General features: G+C 53.9%; 1 protein-coding gene across 2 annotated transcripts in view; it reads right to left on the bottom strand.

Annotated features, from left to right (window-relative positions):
- SPNS3 (sphingolipid transporter 3 (putative)) overlaps positions 1–17183 on the bottom strand; it is a 44067-nt gene that overhangs the window by 3191 nt on the left and 23693 nt on the right. For both annotated transcript variants that reach the window (XM_045526040.1, XM_045526039.1), the window contains one exon: positions 4257–4322. In XM_045526040.1, coding sequence (XP_045381996.1) covers positions 4257–4322 — 66 coding nt within the window. The remainder of the gene's footprint in view (positions 1–4256; positions 4323–17183) is intronic.

Here is a 17183-nt window from a genome sequence, read left to right on the forward strand (position 1 = left end):
ATCAGTAGCCGGCAGAGAGGCTGGGACCGTGTAAGCAAAGGTATAGAGGCAGGAGCCAGGGACGTCATCTCTGGATTCCAGAACACCAGGCGCAGGATTGTGCTGGGCAGGGCAGAGCGGCAGGAGTCACTGTGGGTGACCAGCTGGTCCCAGGTCACTGTCCACTCTGTCCAGGCGTTGAGGGAAGCTGGGCCTCTTGCCCACCACTGGGACCTGCCAACAGCCCTGAGGAGGAACTGACCACAGCTTTGCACCTTCCAAAGACTTCCTTCTCACCCCATAATTATGTGATTACTCACGGGTGGCTCTGGGGAGACAGGTAGGGCTTCCTGGAGGGAGGGCCCTGAATGTCCAAAAAGATCCACACGGAAGCTGAGGCTGCTTGGACCCCTAGAATAAGGTCCAGGCAGGCTAGCCCCCTCCTCCCCTCTCAGGAACCCCAACCTGCTGGGCCCAGGCCACCTGCTGCTGCTGGTGACAGGAGAGGAGGGTCTCCCCCAGCCTGTCCTGGGTCCCCATTATCCGCATACAGCCAGGGGGCCCAGCAGCAGCTGGAGAGCCCAGGGGGTAATTTTAGAAATAAGAGGCTTTTGGGTTCCCAAAAATCCAGGCTTACTCTATTCTGAGACAAAAACACCTCTGTTTTTGGCTCTCCCTTCTTAGAAGAGCTGTTCCCTTTATAGCCCCGGGCAAAACCAGCGCCAGCCAGCCAAGGGCTTGCAGAAAGTCTGAGCAGCAGCCACCAGGTGCAGACTCCTGCAGCCCCCTGGGCTCCAAGCTCAGCCCGGGCACCAGCCCCCTGGCAGGGCGGGACAGATAAGCGAGCAGATGGCTACCTGGGGGGCAGAGGCTGAGCAGAGGGAGAACAGGGAGGGGACAAGCCTCCAAGGGAGTTTGGGGAAATCTGCTGAGGAGGTGGGTGAGCGCCCGCTGGCTGGATTCCAGAACCCCAGAGGACAGGCCTGAGAAAGAGGGCGTGGGCTCCCCTCGGCTCTGCTCCCCACGCTGGGGAGTGAGGTGAGCTGGCTCTGGGCCACCCCAGGTGGGGCCCAGGCAGGCAGCAGGGTTGGCAGGGAGCTGCAGACCCCAGGAGCAGGTTTGGGGAGGGAGGGAGCTCAGGCTTACAGGGAGCCGGACCCTCCAAGGCCCAGCCGTGCCAGGGGGAGGCTGCCAGAGGTGAGGCTTGGCTGTGTGACTGAGCCAGACCATCGTCATCAACAGAAGGGGCTGTTGGGAAGTTCATTAGAAGTGCAGATCCCTGGACCCCAGCACAGACCCACTGAATCGGACTCGGGACAGAGGGCCTGGAATCTGACTTGTAACACGCTCCCCCAAACCTGATTCTTATGCACAATGAAGCTTGAGAGCCACTGGACCAGAGAGCCCCTGAGGTCCCTCTTCCAGAGAGAATCTGGATTCTCCCCTTGTGGATAAGGCATCAGAGGAGCAGTATCCTATGGCAGGACTGATGTGGGGGCTGAGGAAGGGCCCCCACATCCCCCACTTAGGAATATGCATGATGCCAGTGTTAGCTCATTTCATTCTTAAAGCCTGGGGCGTAACTGGTAGGTTACCACCCCACCTACTGTGCAACTGGAAAAACCAAGGCCCAGAGAGTCTCATTCACCTAGCCAGGGTCACACAGCTAATGAGTGGCCAGGCTGGGAGTGGATGCAGACGGCCGGCTGCAGAGACCTCACACCTAGGCTCTGACCCACCCGCAGGCTCCGACCTCCCAGAGACCTGCAGTCCCCACACCTGTTTTCCTGTTAGCCCCTCTGGGCTTCCTTTGCAGCCCAGAGCTGTTCACCTGACCGTCCCCCTCTCCTTAGCTCCCTGCACACACACACCCCAGGCCTCCTCAGACCCTCGGGCCCCTGCCCAAAGGGAAGCTCATCTCCTGCCTCAGGAACAAGTGCAGGCCAGCAAAGGGGACCTTCCCGTGGCACACCCCTGTCCCCACACACTTCCTGCCCCTGCTTTGCACCGAGGCTACTTCCACCCACAGCCCTGGATCCCACCCCCTGCTCACCAGCCCCAGGGGCTCTCTCTCCACCATTCTCCCCTCCCTGTCCCCTGGAGGCTGCCTGGCCCCAACTCTCGCACAGCAACGCCAGCTTCCCCTGACCTTCTGCCAACTGCCACCACCATCTTCTCCTCTCTTGTCAACACAGCTCCTTGAGGGAGCTGTCCACACTCCAGGTCCTCCTTCCCCTCCCACTGCCGCCCCTCCCTGCTCCAAACTGGCCTCTGCCCCTCCACTGCACAGAAGGGGTCCCCACCACCTGCCTCTTCCCTGGGAAACAGCAACCCGGGGGGGAACCGAACTCCAAGGGCTGCAAGCACTGGTCTAGCTCCAACCTCCAAAGTGCAGACAGCCAAGCTTTGGTCAAGGGGCTCCAGGATGGCAGGGAGTGGGCGGCAAGAAGCCTAGCTGGGGTGGTGGGCCTTGCTCAGCTTTGGGAGCTGGAGGTACCAAGCCAGAAAAGAACCACAGGGAGCCCGGGGGTGGGCTGGATCCAGCCAGCTCCCCAGACGGGTCAAACTATCCAGCTGGCCGGCTCCTAGCTCCCCTCTCCACCACCTCCCTTTTCCCCCTCCCACCCCTCCTCTCAGTTCTACAGAGAGCCCGGCTCTGCCAGGTTAATCATTCTTGCAAACATAGACACTGGGGGGACACAGGCGCAATCTTCACATATCTGTGGGGCTGTCATGTGGAAAAGGGAGTCGCGCAGCAGGGGGCAGGCGGAGGACGCTGCAGGGGGCAGGTTCAGCTCCCTTGGAACCGCCTGAGAGAGAACAAGCTATGTTGGGGAGGGGGAATGTTAATCTCCCTGCGTCTAAAAGCGGACAATCCCACAAGCGGAAACACGTGCCAGTGCTCTCCCGTTTGCTGAGGGCTTTCCTGCAGGCTGCTTCCTCGCCCCACCCGGCAGGTTGTGACTACCCCTTTTTATAGACTGGGAAACTGAGGCCCAAGGCCATTCGGCAGCTCTGTGGCTGAGTGTGGGCTGGAGCCCGTCTCCTGTCTGAAGGGAGGGGCTGACACACTCACCCAGGAGCCAAAGCCAGGGCCGCCCAGGACGGGGGGCGGGCAGACATCCCGACAGGGAGTGAGCATCCTATCAACAGTGTTATTCAAGGAAGACTTGTTGACTCATTGGCTACACATCCCCATAGCCTTTCAAACTCAGATTCTAGGGCACCAGGATTTCTTTGGGGGCTAAAAGATGAGAAGGTGGGACACTGGGTCACTGAGAATCCTCGCCAGCATTCTCTGTGCCAGGCCCTGGGCAAAGCTTCACATGAGTAATCTCATTTCCCCTCCCAACAATCCATGAGATAGGTACTGTTGTCACCCGCATTTTCCACACAGGGAAACTGAGGCTCAGAGACACACAGTGACTTGCCTAAGGTCACACAGCTTGTAAGTGGCAGGACCAGGGCTGAAAGCCGGGTCTGTTTCCTGATTCTAGGCTCATGCCCCAGCACTAAACTGCCCTTGGGACAGCTCCCGGCCCATTGCCAGGCTGCTCTGGTTCCCTTGTGCCCAACACTGGACTGTGCCAGGCTGCCAGGAGGTAGCGGGAGGGCTCTCAGCGTGCTCCCAGGCCTGGGACCCTGTGTCACCTACAAGGGCACAGCCCATCACAGTGTTCAAAGTCCTTCCCTGTGTGTCTCCCAGAAGGGGGAAGGGAGGAGGGACAAAGGGTGTGAGGCTCAGGGAGGGGCCATGCTGGACTCTGGGCACAGCAAAGTCCTGTGGTCAGGACAGCGTCAGGTCTCATTACAGGCCGAGCCAGCCCCTTGCGTGGCGGGCTGGACTCAACTGTCCTCAGTGGCCATTGCCCCAAAGTCCAGCATTCCCATGTGCATGCCCAGAGTGGAGGCCACGGAGACTTTGCCGAGAAACAGAGTGGCAAAGAGAGAGGGAGGGAAGGAGCCCTGGGAGTCACAGAGCCCAGGATCCAGTCCTGGCTCCGTGCCTTGGTGCTGTGTAATCTTGGCCCAGGCACCTGCCCTCTCTGAACCTCCATTTGCTCATCTGCAGAATGGGCATGATGGTCAGAGGAGATGTTTGAGAGTGTCAGAGAGGCCTCTGGTCCAAGGTAGCTGTTCAATGACCTTGATCCTCTACTGAATGGCCTTTGAAGCCCCCCAGCCCCCAAGCTGCTCAGCAGCAGAGGTCCAATCCTGAGCTGGACAGACTCCAGCTGCCCCCAGGACCAGCCCCCCGCCCAGACTCCCACACCTACCAGCAGGATGTCAGCAACCACTGCCCAGTTGCAGGACAGGAGCAGCTCCCCAAGGGCCAGGAACACCTGTGGACAGAGGGCGGCCGGAGTGAGGCTCCCCAGACCTCACTGTCTCTTCCCAGCTGGGGACAGGACAGACGGGCTCCGGGGAGGAAGGCATCACCACACTTACTGGGGTGAGCAAAGTCTGAAACAGTTTCTCCACATCTGGCAGCCTCAAGGTGGGTAGACAGTACCAGCTGGGGCCAGGCCAGCAGCCATGCCCCAGAGGTGAGCACCCAGCCCCTGGAGTCACCCACTGGGCGCTGGGAGAAGGAAGCCAGGACTCCCAGGCCACTTTTAAAGGTGAGGAAACAGACTGTGAGAAGACAAAGGCCAGAAGGCTACTCGGAGCTTGCCCACCCCTTATGTCCTCCCCTCAGGCCTCCATACACCGATAAGGCCCCTCCTGTGTGCCAGCCAGGCTGCCAGACCCAGGCACCCCACAAATGGCCCCTCCCTGCGCGTCCCCATCCCAGACCCCTAGAGCAGCGTGGGGCAGTGAGCAAGGCCTCGCACACCCATTGTTCAGACAGTGAAACTGAGCCCGGTCAAGGCCAGGATTTGTCTGAGGTCAGCAGCTGGCCCAGGGCGAAGCCAGCCCAGAACACGAGGCTTCCGGCCCCCGTCCAGCACCCACCCCCTGCCCTGCTCCCGACAGCCTCCAGTGGCCACAGGCCCTGAACCTCCCCACCTCGTGCCAAGGGATTAGGACAATCTCCATTCCCCTCACTCATGAAGAGTTTAATGAAGCAGCGAGAAGAAAGAGGGGGAAAAAAAGTCTCATTTTTCAGAGCTTCCAAGAGCTTATTGCCGGGGTGGAATTAGTCATTCCTGGAATCACGGGGCTGTGCCTGGGACACCCACAGGCCTGATGTTCGGAGGCCTGCGAGCCCCGGGGCAGCGGGACCAGAGGACCACTGCCCGAACACCTGCTGTGTACGCACTGAGTATGTCCACTCCCGTCACCCTGTCTAACCCCGCGGGTCAGGGGACATGATACGGCAGATGTCATTCCACCCATTTCACAGATGAGGAAGCTCAGGCCCAAGGACACGCATCAAGCCACTTCTTGGGGAGCCTCTCTCCCCAGTGGCCTGTGCAAGGTGAGGGTGAAGAGGCCATTGTGGAGAAGGCCCCGAGAGCCTCCAGCGGCCACAGCACCTGGTGACGCTGGCACTGGGGAATCAGAGGAAAGTCCAGGATGGGCAGGGGTCCCCGGCGGGGGGCGGGGGAGGTGGCACTGGGCAGAGCTCTGAAGGATGGTTGGGATCGGGATGGCCCAGAAGAGCCACAAGCCCAGGCCAGGCCGAGGCCCCACGTGAGCAGAGGCAAGAGGCTGGAATGTGCCCACACGCTGGGCGGAGCAGGACCCGGCCCAGCTCTGGTGCAGGGAGGGCCGGGCAGGCCAGGGAGGCCACGGTGTGTTCTCTCAGTCTGACCGAACTCCTGCGGCTGCGGGCCCTGGCCCCTGGCACCGACCGGGGAGGCCCTTGAGGGCAGGGTGGGTCTCCCTCAGGCCCCCACAGGGCTGGGAATCAGGAAGTTGCTGGCAGGCAGGCCTCGGGCGGGGCCGGGTGGCCGCAGACCTACATTCCAGCTTAGCAGGGTCTGCCAGCCGGCCCCCTGGGGCCACATGAAAGCCGTGCCCGACTCATACCCGCCCTCCCCGTGACTCCTTCTGGGCCAGCTGCACCTGTGCGAAGCCCTCTCCTCTCCTCACACCTGCGGCTTGCCCCTGCGTCCCCTCCCTGCGTCCCCTCCCCGCACAGTACAGGCAGCCCCCAAGCCATGCGGCCAGGCGCCCTCAGGACATACTGAAATACACCTTTTCCTTCCTCCAGCTGGAGCAGGGTGGATCCCGACCCCAAAATAGAGCCTGTCAGAGGGAGGCTGCAGCCACAATGGGGCCTTTCAGGCTGAACCCGCCACCCGAGGATGCCAGGTTTCCTCAGACACACCTGGAAACCGGCACTGCGCCACCAAATCCTCGTCTCCACTTGGCGGCTTTGAGGGGCAAAGGGCCCGGCTGGGGAGAGGCCGCCTTCTAATCCCGTAATTACAGTCTCCCGAGGCAGCGGCCTGGGCCGCCTCAGCTCAAGGAGCGGCTCTGCAGCAAAGGCGTGTGACCTCCCGGGGTGCACGGGCCCCGGCCCCACCCTGCCTGGCTGACCCTGGGGAGGCCGCTGCCCCTGGGCCTTGGTTTCAACTGTATGACGCTGGGGTGGCCCAGAGACTGCGCCAGGCTCCTCCAGCACCGACAGCCGCTGCTCATAGGCTGGTAACCTCGCTGCGCCCCAGCGCCATGCACAGGCCGGCGCCAACTGCGCCCTGGGGTTCAGTGGCTCCCATGACCGATGCAGGCTTGGGCTCCACAGTTAGAAAGTAAAACGAACACACAAGCAAAAGGGCCCCAGTTTGTAGAGTGTAGCTGACTGCTCAAAGCTACATGGTGTCTCATCCCTGCAGTCCCAGGCCTCTCCTGGACACCCTCTCTTGCAGGCCCACAGGCACTTCACACTGACCAGGTGACCAAACTCATCCTCTCCCCATCTCCTCACACCGCTGTTCCTGCCCTGTGTGGCTGGACAAACTGCCAGAGCCGCTCTTCTCTGGCTCAGGGACGGCTCCTTGCCCCCTGTCACCCATGCCAGATGCCAGGGGGAGGGGGATCCTACCTGCCTTGCTCACCCTCACACCCCTCCAGTCACTGGTCTTTTCCATTCTGCATCCTAAGTGTCCTCAAACCTTCCTCCTCCTCAGCCCTCTGCTGCTGGCCTGGCCCAGGCCTCCCCTCTCGTACCTCCTCCCCAGTTTCCCAGGCCCCGCCATCCTCCCAGCACCAGCCCCAGAGGGGACTTCCAAAAGGGAAATCTGACTCTGTCCGTGTGTCCTCAGAGGCTGTGCATGCTGCCCTGCAAACTGACGTAGCTCCCCCGGGCCACAGGGCCTGGGAACACCGCCCGGAGCCTGAGAAACACGGAGCCCCTCAGCCCTGGCCTTTGCCTTTTCAGACCAAGAGGATTTCCCCCTCCAGCTGGGGCAGGGATGATGAATATCCCTGGCCTTGGTCACCCCTGGCCAGTGAGGCGCACACACACACACACACCCATGCTCACACTGTCACACACGGACATGTGCTCACATACACATGCAACCACACAAGCACGCCTACTTGAGGCTGCACATACATGCGCACGAGCTTAAATACACGTGCACACTCACACATGTGCACACGTACATGGACACTCACAACTTGGCACACACACAAAGAGCACTCAAACTACAAGTACATACATATGCAGGGATGCCATTCAAAATATCAAAACATGGCCCGGTGCTCACACCTGTAATCCTAGCGCTCTGGGAGGCCGAGGTGGGAGGATCCCTTGAGCTCAGGAGTTCAAGACCAGCCTGAGCAAGAGCAAGACCCCATCTCTACTTAAAATAAAAAAATTAGCTGGGCATCATGGCACACACGTGTAGTCCCAGCTACTCAGGAGGCTGAGGCAGGAGGATCACTTCAGCCCAGGAGTTGGAGGTTGCAGTGAGCTGTCATGATGCCACTGCACTCTAACCAGGGTGACAGAGTGAGACTCTGTCAACAACAACAAAAAAGAAACTGAACCCCCATCCTCACTCTCTCACCTTAAAAAAAATATCAAAACATGTGGCAAGGGCACCAACCAAACCGACCAGGGCTGTAAATGACTGGCACAGGCCTGCTGGGATGGACTTGCTGACTAACAGCCTAGCACGTACCCATGCATACTTGTGGTCTTATAATAGGCACAGCAACTTATGTACCCATGCATGTACCCAAACATGTCTGTGCCCTCACACGTGCACATACATGCATGTGAGCATGTACACACTCATACTCCACACATGCACACCTCTCCCGTGTACACCTGCACATACACGTGGGCCTGGGGAGGGAGCAAAGAGGGAGGGGTCACCTGAGTGGTGGGAGGGGCAGTATCTTCAAACTTGGTCCATCTCAGTCTCCCAACTGGGCAGTAACTGATCTCCCAACTGCAAAGAACGGTTTCTAGGCCCCACCAAGAAGGAAGAAAGCAAACGTCCCCCACGGGCCCGCAGTGCCTGGGGCAGAGCTGAGACCCACTCCTCCTCCCTCACAGACCAACTCCCCACCCAGCATGGCTGAGCAGTCAGGACACGGGCCCCAGGACACAGACTGGCCGCCAGCAAGCTGCCGCACTGGCTGGCACACTTTGCCCCTGGGCCTGCCAACCTGTAATTGCAAGGACTGGGATCGGGGCACAAGGGCACCGCCTGGCTTCCAGGGGCCGGCAGCAGCCCAGCAACCTGGTGGGCAGACAGGTGGGGAGTGAGGCAGTGAAGGGAGCAAAACTCTGCTGTCCTCCTGGAGAATTCAGCTGAGACTGTGGGCTCTCTGGTGGGCTGTGCTGCCCGTCCAAGAAGAGACACCTGCTAGATCTTGGGAGGGAGCCTGAGAGCAAGGGGGGTGGCCTCTCTCAGGCCATCTGAGGCAGCTCCTGGTAGGGCCTGGTTACTCCAGCCTAGAAAGCAAGAGAAAAAGGCTCATCCAAGAAGCCCCCCAGGGGCCGGGCCGAGTCACAGAAGTGGCAGGAAAGCTCCCCAGAGCCAGGGACCTCCCACAGCCCAGCTTTCTGTGCCACCCCAGCGACTGGAGAACAGATCCGACAGCCGTCCTCTGAATCCTTGGCTGACCGTGACCCCAGATATGGGGGACAGACATCCTGGCTGATCCCTGCCAACCACCTCGCAAGCTCCACTGTGGGCACCAAACAGGGAGGACACCAGGCCTCCATCCCGGGTCCTCACTGAGGAGTCTTCAAGGCTGCGAAGGGCAGCATCCCCTCCCGGCTATAAAGGCCTCAGTGACAGCCACACTGGCTCTGTTCTCTGTGGTTCTGGCCATACCTCTCCTTGGCAAGAAGAGAACTCAGGGTTACGATCAAGTTTGGGCTAGAAGGGGCCTTAAAGGTCACTGGGTTGACTCCTGGGCAAAGATGAAAGATTGGGATTGCATCATAGGCCGGGTGCGGTAGGTAGCTCACACCTGTAATCCTAGCACTTTCAGAGACCAAGGCAGGAGGATCACTTGAGGCCAAGAGTTCAAGACTAGCCTGAGCAACATAGCGAGACCCCATCTCTACAAAAAATAGAGAAATTAGCCGGTGCTGGAGCCCAGGAGCTTGAGGTTGCAGTGAGCTATGAGGATGCCACTGTACCCTAGCTGGGGCAACACAGCAAGACTCTTATCTAAGAAAAAAAAAAAAGAAATTGTATCATAGACTTTCCTCTCCCCCAGAAGCAAAAAATACTAAGTCAGGAAAAAATTGTTTTTCACCAAAGAGAAGAACAAAATCTAATGAAATAAACATTAAATATTGGCAGCCAAGCAAAAAAGCAGAGGATTCTGGAACAGGGAGTCTAGCCCTTCTCAGCCCCGGTCCCCAAAGCCATTCACCAAAAACCCCCAGATCCAGAGGGAAATGAACAGAGTAGGCGTCTTTACTGAGAGTCAGCAGGGAGAGAGGGGTAAAAGTGGGGGAGGTGAATAATGACAGCAGTCGCTGGCATCACTCAAGGCCCCAGGGCGGCCCCCATCTCAGAGGTGGATGCACCCAGTAATTATGTAGCATGAACCCTATTATAGAGCATTTACCTGAATCCCAGAAGACAGGGCAGGGCCCAGGTGTTCTAACAAAGACTCTTCACTGCCTCCCTGAGCCCTGCAATTTCCTCAGGTGACAGAAAAGTCTGGAGAGCCTAATGCTCAACTCAAACTACAGCCCCTTTGGAAAAAAGAATGGTCACCAAGAAGGCAGGAAGAGAGCCAAGGACAAGAGTCACCCACACCACACTAAATCAAAGCAAATTCAGAAGCACAGTGGCTCAAGCCTGTAATCCCAGTACTTTGGGAGGCTGAGGGGAGGGGATTGCTTGAGGGCAGGAGTTTGAGAGTTGCCTGGGCAACATAGCAACACCCCATCTCTACCAAAATATACATATATATATATATTTTTTTTTTAAAGCAAATTCAATGTCTGAGCAGAGGTGCCCACACCTCATTAGGGGGAGGCATTCAGCATGAGAACTATGGAAACATGCTGTAGAAAAGGGAGAAACGAGGGAGGGAGGGAAGAAAAAGAACCCAACCTAGAAAATAGATGATCAGAGAAGGAGCAGGACATTCCTTATTTTGCTTCAAAGTACAAAACAATATGATAAGAATATTAATTCAATAAAGAAAGAGCTCAAGGATGAAATGAACATCCCATCGGATGAGACAGAAAGGGAAATCACAGACCTAAGGAAAGAAATGGGGGAGCAAAATAAATTAAACAAATAAATTACAGAACAAATAAATTAAAAATAGCTACAAACAGAATAGGCACCAATGAAAGCAGAATTGCTGATATAGAGAAAAGGCTTGAGATGCTCTTACTGGTGATTTTTGAAAAGACAATGAGGGCCGGGCGCGGTGGCTCACGCCTGTAATCCTAGCACTCTGGGAGGCCGAGGCGGGTGGATCGCTTGAGGTCAGGAGTTCGAGACCAGCCTGAGCAAGAGTGAGACCCCGTCTCTACTAAAAATAGAAAGAAATTATATGGACAGCTAAAAATATGTATAGAAAAAAATTAGCCGGGCATGGTAGCACATGCCTGTAGTCCCAGCTACTTGGGAGGCTGAAGCAGGAGGATCGCTTAAGCCCAGGAGTTTGAGGTTGCTGTGAGCTAGGCTGACGCCACGGCACTCACTCTAGCCTGGGCAACACAGCGAGACTCTGTCTCAAAAAAAAAAAAGACAACGAGAATACAGTATTTAGAGAGAAGCAAGTGATGGAGAAGACGGAAGCACTACAACTGGGGCTGGGGCTGAGCCAGGAAAGAAGGCACCAGGGCACAAACAGGTCCCTCTCCGGGTTGCACAAGGAAGGACAGGTCGGTCCCCAGGAATGAAAGCAGTGCCTCCTACCATCTTGCCCCCTGGATGTCTTGCTGGCCTCACCCTAGTCCCAGCCCTGAACATGATCCAACCAAGTGAAAAACTGGACAAGTAAACATAAGAAATATTCAAAGAGAGAAATGGGGAAGGGGTTACTCAATGGTGATTCCACAGATCGGAAGAACATGGTAATGAGGAAATTTGGGTATGATATGGAATATTTAACATTTTGACATAGCCTAACTGGAGTAAGCAGCTCCCGACGTGGCTCCTTGTACTCTCCTCTGGGGCTGGACCTAGTGACTGGCTTCTAGTGAGTAGAATGTAGCAAAAGTGATGGTGTATCACTTCTGTGATTAGGTCATATAAGTGACTTCCTTCAATAGGCTCTTTTATTGTCGTCTCAGCCTGCACACTTTGATGAAGCGAGTCATGGTGCGATAGAGGCCCACGTGACAAGGGACTGAGAGCAGAATTGAGCCAACAGCCAGCAAGGAACTGAGCCCATCAATCCAAGGATCTGAATGTTGCCTGCAACCACTGAGTGAGCTTGGAAGCAGATTCTTCCCTAGCTGAACCTTCAGATGAGACCACAGGCCCAACACCTTAATTGCAGCTTTCTGAGAGACCATGAAGCATAAGACCCAGCTAAGCTATGCCTGGATTTCATGGTCCACATAACCAGTGAGAACACAAAGGTGTGTTGCTTTAAACTGCTCAGTGTTGGGGTGATTTGTTACACAACAACAGATGACTAGTACACCAGCTGATATTTTGAATTTCAAGAATAAGTCATGAAATCTTCAGGTATCCAGATGAATCAGCATTAAGGATTTTTAAAAATCAAGCTAATGTGGCCGGGCGCGGTGGCTCATGCCTGTAATCCTAGCACTCTGGGAGGCCGAGACCGGAGGATCATTTGAGCTCAGGAGTTCGACACGAGCCTGAGCAAGAGCGAGACCCCATCTCTATTAAAAATAGAAAGAAATTATCTGGCCAACTAAAAATATATATAGATAAAATTAGCTGGGCATGGTGGCACATGCCTGTAGTCCCAGCTACTCAGGAGGCTGAGGCAGTAGGATTGCTTAAGCCCAGGAGTTTGAGGTTGCTGTGAGCTAGGTTGATCCCATGGCACTCTAGTCCAGGCAACAAAGCAAGACTTTGTCTCAAAAAAAAAAAAAAAATCAAGCTAATGTTATTGTCCATAGCTATATTTGATAACAGAAGACAACCGAGCAAATGTTTGCAAAGTGCTGAGGAAAAGAAAAGGTGACCCAGGAATATTTCACCCAATATGATGTTGTTCAAGTAAAGAATCAAAGAAGGGAAGACAATCTCAAACATGAATGAACCAAAGGAATACAAACTCTCTCACCTTTTGCAGGGGTGGGGGGGAGGAGGTGAAAAAACTGCTTAACCACAAAATCTACCCAGTTATGAGTTGAAGCAAAATAAACAACTCAGGAGTGCAGAATCCGTATAAACAGACTGATAATAAGTATTGAATCTATTTAAATATGGGGCAACTATTAAACAACTGCAAGGATTATTCTTCAAGAACAGACTGTGAATGTTTCAAATCTAGGAAAATGTAAAAATAATAATATAACTGACAAAAATCAGGAGGCTGGGGAAGGAAGGGGGAGAAGGGGTATAACGAGGCTGGTGTCCTCTTTTCTAGCTAGGATTCATCAGTGAGTCCAAAGTTTTGCAATCCATTCAAACTTAATTCCTTTGATTTTACTTCAATTTCTTCAGATAGATTCAAACAAGGTAATTGAAAATATTATGATTCTATTTATATGAAATGTCCAGGATAGGCAAATCTATAGATTTAGTAGCTGCCTGGGGCCAGGGCTGGTGGTGGGGGTCAGGGCTGGGGAGAGAGAGACTGGGGGAAATGAGGAGCGACTGAAGGTTCTTTCTGGAGTGATGAAAATGTTCTAAAACTGATTGTGGTGAAGGTAGCACAACTCTGTGAATATCCTGAAAACCATTGATTTCCACACTTTAAATAGGTCAATTGTATGATATATGGCTTATATCTCAATAAATCTGGTTTTAAAAATTACACTATTACATGACCTCAGTTTAATAAAAATATTTCTAACTAACCATAAGTTTGTGTATGTATACAGAGAGGACACATATAGAATGATGGTCGCCTAATTAAATAACAGATGTGGAAGCAAATAGGCCAAGACGCTAAGAGTAGTTTGTTTTCTTGTTTTTTTGGTTTTTTGTTTTGTTTTGTTTTGTTTTGTGTGTGTGTGAGACAGGGCCTCACTCTGTCGCCTAAGCTAGAAAGCAGTGGCACAATCATAGCTCACTGCAGCCTCGAATTTCTGGGCTCAAGCAATCCTCCTCCGTCAGCCTCCTGAGTAGTTGGGACTACAGGCATGTGCCACCACGCCGGCTATTTTTTTAAGAGGTCCCTCTTTGTTGCACAGGCTAGTCTCGAACTCTCGGCCTCAAGCAATCTTCCCACCTCAGCCCTCCAAAGTGATAGGATTACAGGCATGAGCCACTATGCCCAGCCAAGAGTAGTTACTTCTTGAAGGTGACAATATGAATAACTGTGATTTTCCTTTTTGTGTTTTTCTGCCTTTGCTTGTGTTTTTCAGTGTCCTCCACATAAAATTATAAAAGTCATTTGAGGCTGGACAGAGCTAGAACTAGGCTGAGGTAGGAGGACAGCTTGAGCCCAGGAGTTCCAGGCTGTAGTGAGCTATGATCACACTACTACACTCCAGCCCAGGCAACAGAGCAAGATCCTGTCTCAAAAAAAAAAAAAAGGCATTTGACACAGTGTGCTAGATTGAATTGTTGGTCCCAGCCTTGGACATTACTGGTGGCATTACACATCACACCCCGAAGTGTGGAATGCCTCCAATTCTCAGGTCTCCCCTTTTCCATCTATGTTCACTCCCTTGGTGACCTCATTCAGTCTCAGGGCTTTAAATAACCAGCCTAGACCTCTCTACTGAACTCCAGACTCATATATACCCAACCGCCTCTCTTTATTTATTTATTTATTTATTTATTTATTTATTTATTTATTTATTTATTTATTTATTTATTGAGACAGAGTCCCGTGGCGGCATCACAGCAACCTCAAACTCCTGAGCTCAAGTGATCCTCCTGCCTCAGCCTCCCAAGTAGCTGGGACTACAGGCGCAAGCCACCATGCCTGGCTAATTTTTTCTATTTTTAGTAGAGACAGGGTCTCCCTCTTGCTCAGGCTGCTCTTGAACTCCTGGATTACAGGTGTGAGCCACTTCGCCTGGCCCCAACTGTCTCTTAACATGTCCAGAGTCCTAAGCGGCATCTCAAATTTAACAAGTCTAACATGGAACTCGTAATCTCACCCTCTCCAAAAAAAACCCCGCCCCTCGCTCCATCTTCCCCATCTCAGTATGCAGCCACTCCATGCTTCCTTCAAGTTGCTCAGGCCAAAAACCCTGGAGTCACCCTCAACTCCTCCCTTTCTTTCACACTTCACACCCAATTTGTCAGGAAATCCTGTTGATTTTACTTCCAAAATATACCCAGAATATGATCTCTTCTCCACACTTCCTCCATAACTACCAAAGTCCGGGCCACAACCATCTCTTGCCTGTATCGTTGGGAAACCTCCTGATTGCTCTCCTGTCCTGCCTTTGCTCTCTTCCATTCTACCCTCAACACAGCAGCCAGAGAGCTCCTGTTAAACCACGTGGGCCACAACCACAAAATGGCCCAAGCTAATTATGCCTCTTGATACTCACATCTTTGCACCTGGTCCCCTCCCACGGGGAACCTGGACTGGCCCTACACCTTGCTTTGACCAACAAAATAAGGCAGAAGTGATGCTGTTTGAGTTCCTGGCCTGGACCTTAAGGGACTTTGCAATTTCCACTTTTGCTGTCTTAGAACACTCCCCCAAGACCACCATGTAAGGAGGCTGGTCTAGCCTAGTGGAAAATGAGCAGCCGTATGGAGAAGAACTGAGGGGACCCAGCTGACAGCCTGACTTGAGCAAGGCCAGCGGGAACACTCCAGCCCAGCTGATCGCCCAGGGGAAGGCGGCCACATGAGTGAACATAGGCAAAACCAGTGGAGGGGACATCCAGCCAAGCCATAGAATCCTAAGAAATAGTGAATTGTTGTTTTAAGACACTAGTTTTGGGGTGATTTGTTATGCAGCAATAGATGCCTGATACAAACCATAAGTCAGATCATTTCTTTTGTGTGCTAGACACCTTCTAATGGTTTCCCCTTTCACTCACATTTGAAGCCAAAGCCACAGACATACAAGGCCCTATACGATCTGCACCCCACGCCCCCATCGCCGGCTCCTATGACCTCATCTCCTCTGCTCTTCCCGGCTCAGCCCGTTCGGCCACCTTTCCTCAAACACACCAGCCACACACTCTCCCCCAGGGCCTCGGCACTGGCTGTCGCCCCCGCACGGAGGGCTCTTCCCGCCTCACCTTACTTGTGCACAGCTCCTGCTGTCACTTGCGTCTGGTGGCTACTGCAGCGTCACCATCTCGGCAAGCCCCCCCCAACACCTGGCACTGCCCCCACTGCTCTCCTTGTCCCCTTTGCCTGCTCTGTTACTCTCCGCAGAACTCATCCCCACCGAACATGCTACAGGTTGAGGATCCCTAATCCGAAAATCTGAAATCCGAAATGCTCTAAATTTGAAACTTTCTGAGCACTGATGTGATGCTCAAAGGAAATGCTCATTGGAGCATTTTGGATTTTGGGTTTTCGGATTAGGGATGCTCAGCCAGTAAGTACTATGCAAATATTCCAAAGCCTGAAAAATTCTGAAATTTGAAACACTTCTGGTCCCCAGCATTTCAGATGAGGGACGCTCAACCAGTATTCATCTTATGTGTTTATTACATAAATATTTGTGTCTGTTTTGTTCAATGCTGTACCCCAGTGCCTGGAACTGTGTCTGGTACACAGGAAACATTTGATGAGTATGTGGACGGCCCAAGAGGCCAAGCAGGGCTCCGAGGGTGAGCAATTGCCCCCCAGTTTTCTCACCTGTGAAAGCAGAAGAGCAGCACGGAACTAGAGACCCACACCGGGGGGGCTTTGCAGCCGTTGCACAGACACTCCTCCCTCCAATTGCAGACGTCAGCAGGACCCAGGGCACAGTGGAGGAGGAGCCCCCAGGGACCATGGCCGATTGTATTCTCCAAAGACAGCCACGGCAATATTTCCAATCCCACATGCTCTCTCAGATCACGGATCCTCCCATCAAAAGATGGAGTCCATTTCCTCACCCCTTTCATCTGAGCGGGAAGTTGTGGCCCACGCAAAGAATAGAATGCAGCAAAAGTGTAACTTTCAAGGATAACTTTCAAGGGTAGGTCATAAAAGGCAATACAGCTTCACCTGGCTCTGTCTCAGGATGTTCCTTGGAACCTGGCCACCATGTCGTGAGGAAGCCCAGCCATGTGGAGAGGCCGGGGGCAGGTGTTCAGCCAATAGCTCCAGCTTAGGTCTCAGCCAGTAGCCAGCATCAACCGCCAGACAGCCCCAGCCTTTGATGATCCATCCCCCCCATCCTGCCTAGCTAACACCAAGTGGAAAACAGACAAGTCATCCCCTCTCGCTCCTGAGCCTTGCTCAGACTGCAAATTTGCGAGCAAAGGAAATGTTTCTGTTCTTTTAAGCCACTAAGTTTTGTTCACCTATCCTTAGTTTTGGTACCTAACTAGAACTGGCTCAGAAGTTCATTTATCTGCTCAATGAAACCAAGAGGTTTCTAGTTAGTAACACTCCCATTTTATAGCTGAGAAACTGAGGCTGAGCAAGGTGGAGATCTTGCCCTAGGTCACACAGCCAGCAAGGAAAGAAGCGGGAATGACGTCCAGCTCTTTCAGACACCTCACTGCACGCTTTCTCCCACACCCGGCTCCTGCC

This window comes from Lemur catta, chromosome 15 (assembly GCF_020740605.2).
Source record: "Lemur catta isolate mLemCat1 chromosome 15, mLemCat1.pri, whole genome shotgun sequence".
Classification (NCBI taxonomy): domain Eukaryota; kingdom Metazoa; phylum Chordata; class Mammalia; order Primates; family Lemuridae; genus Lemur; species Lemur catta.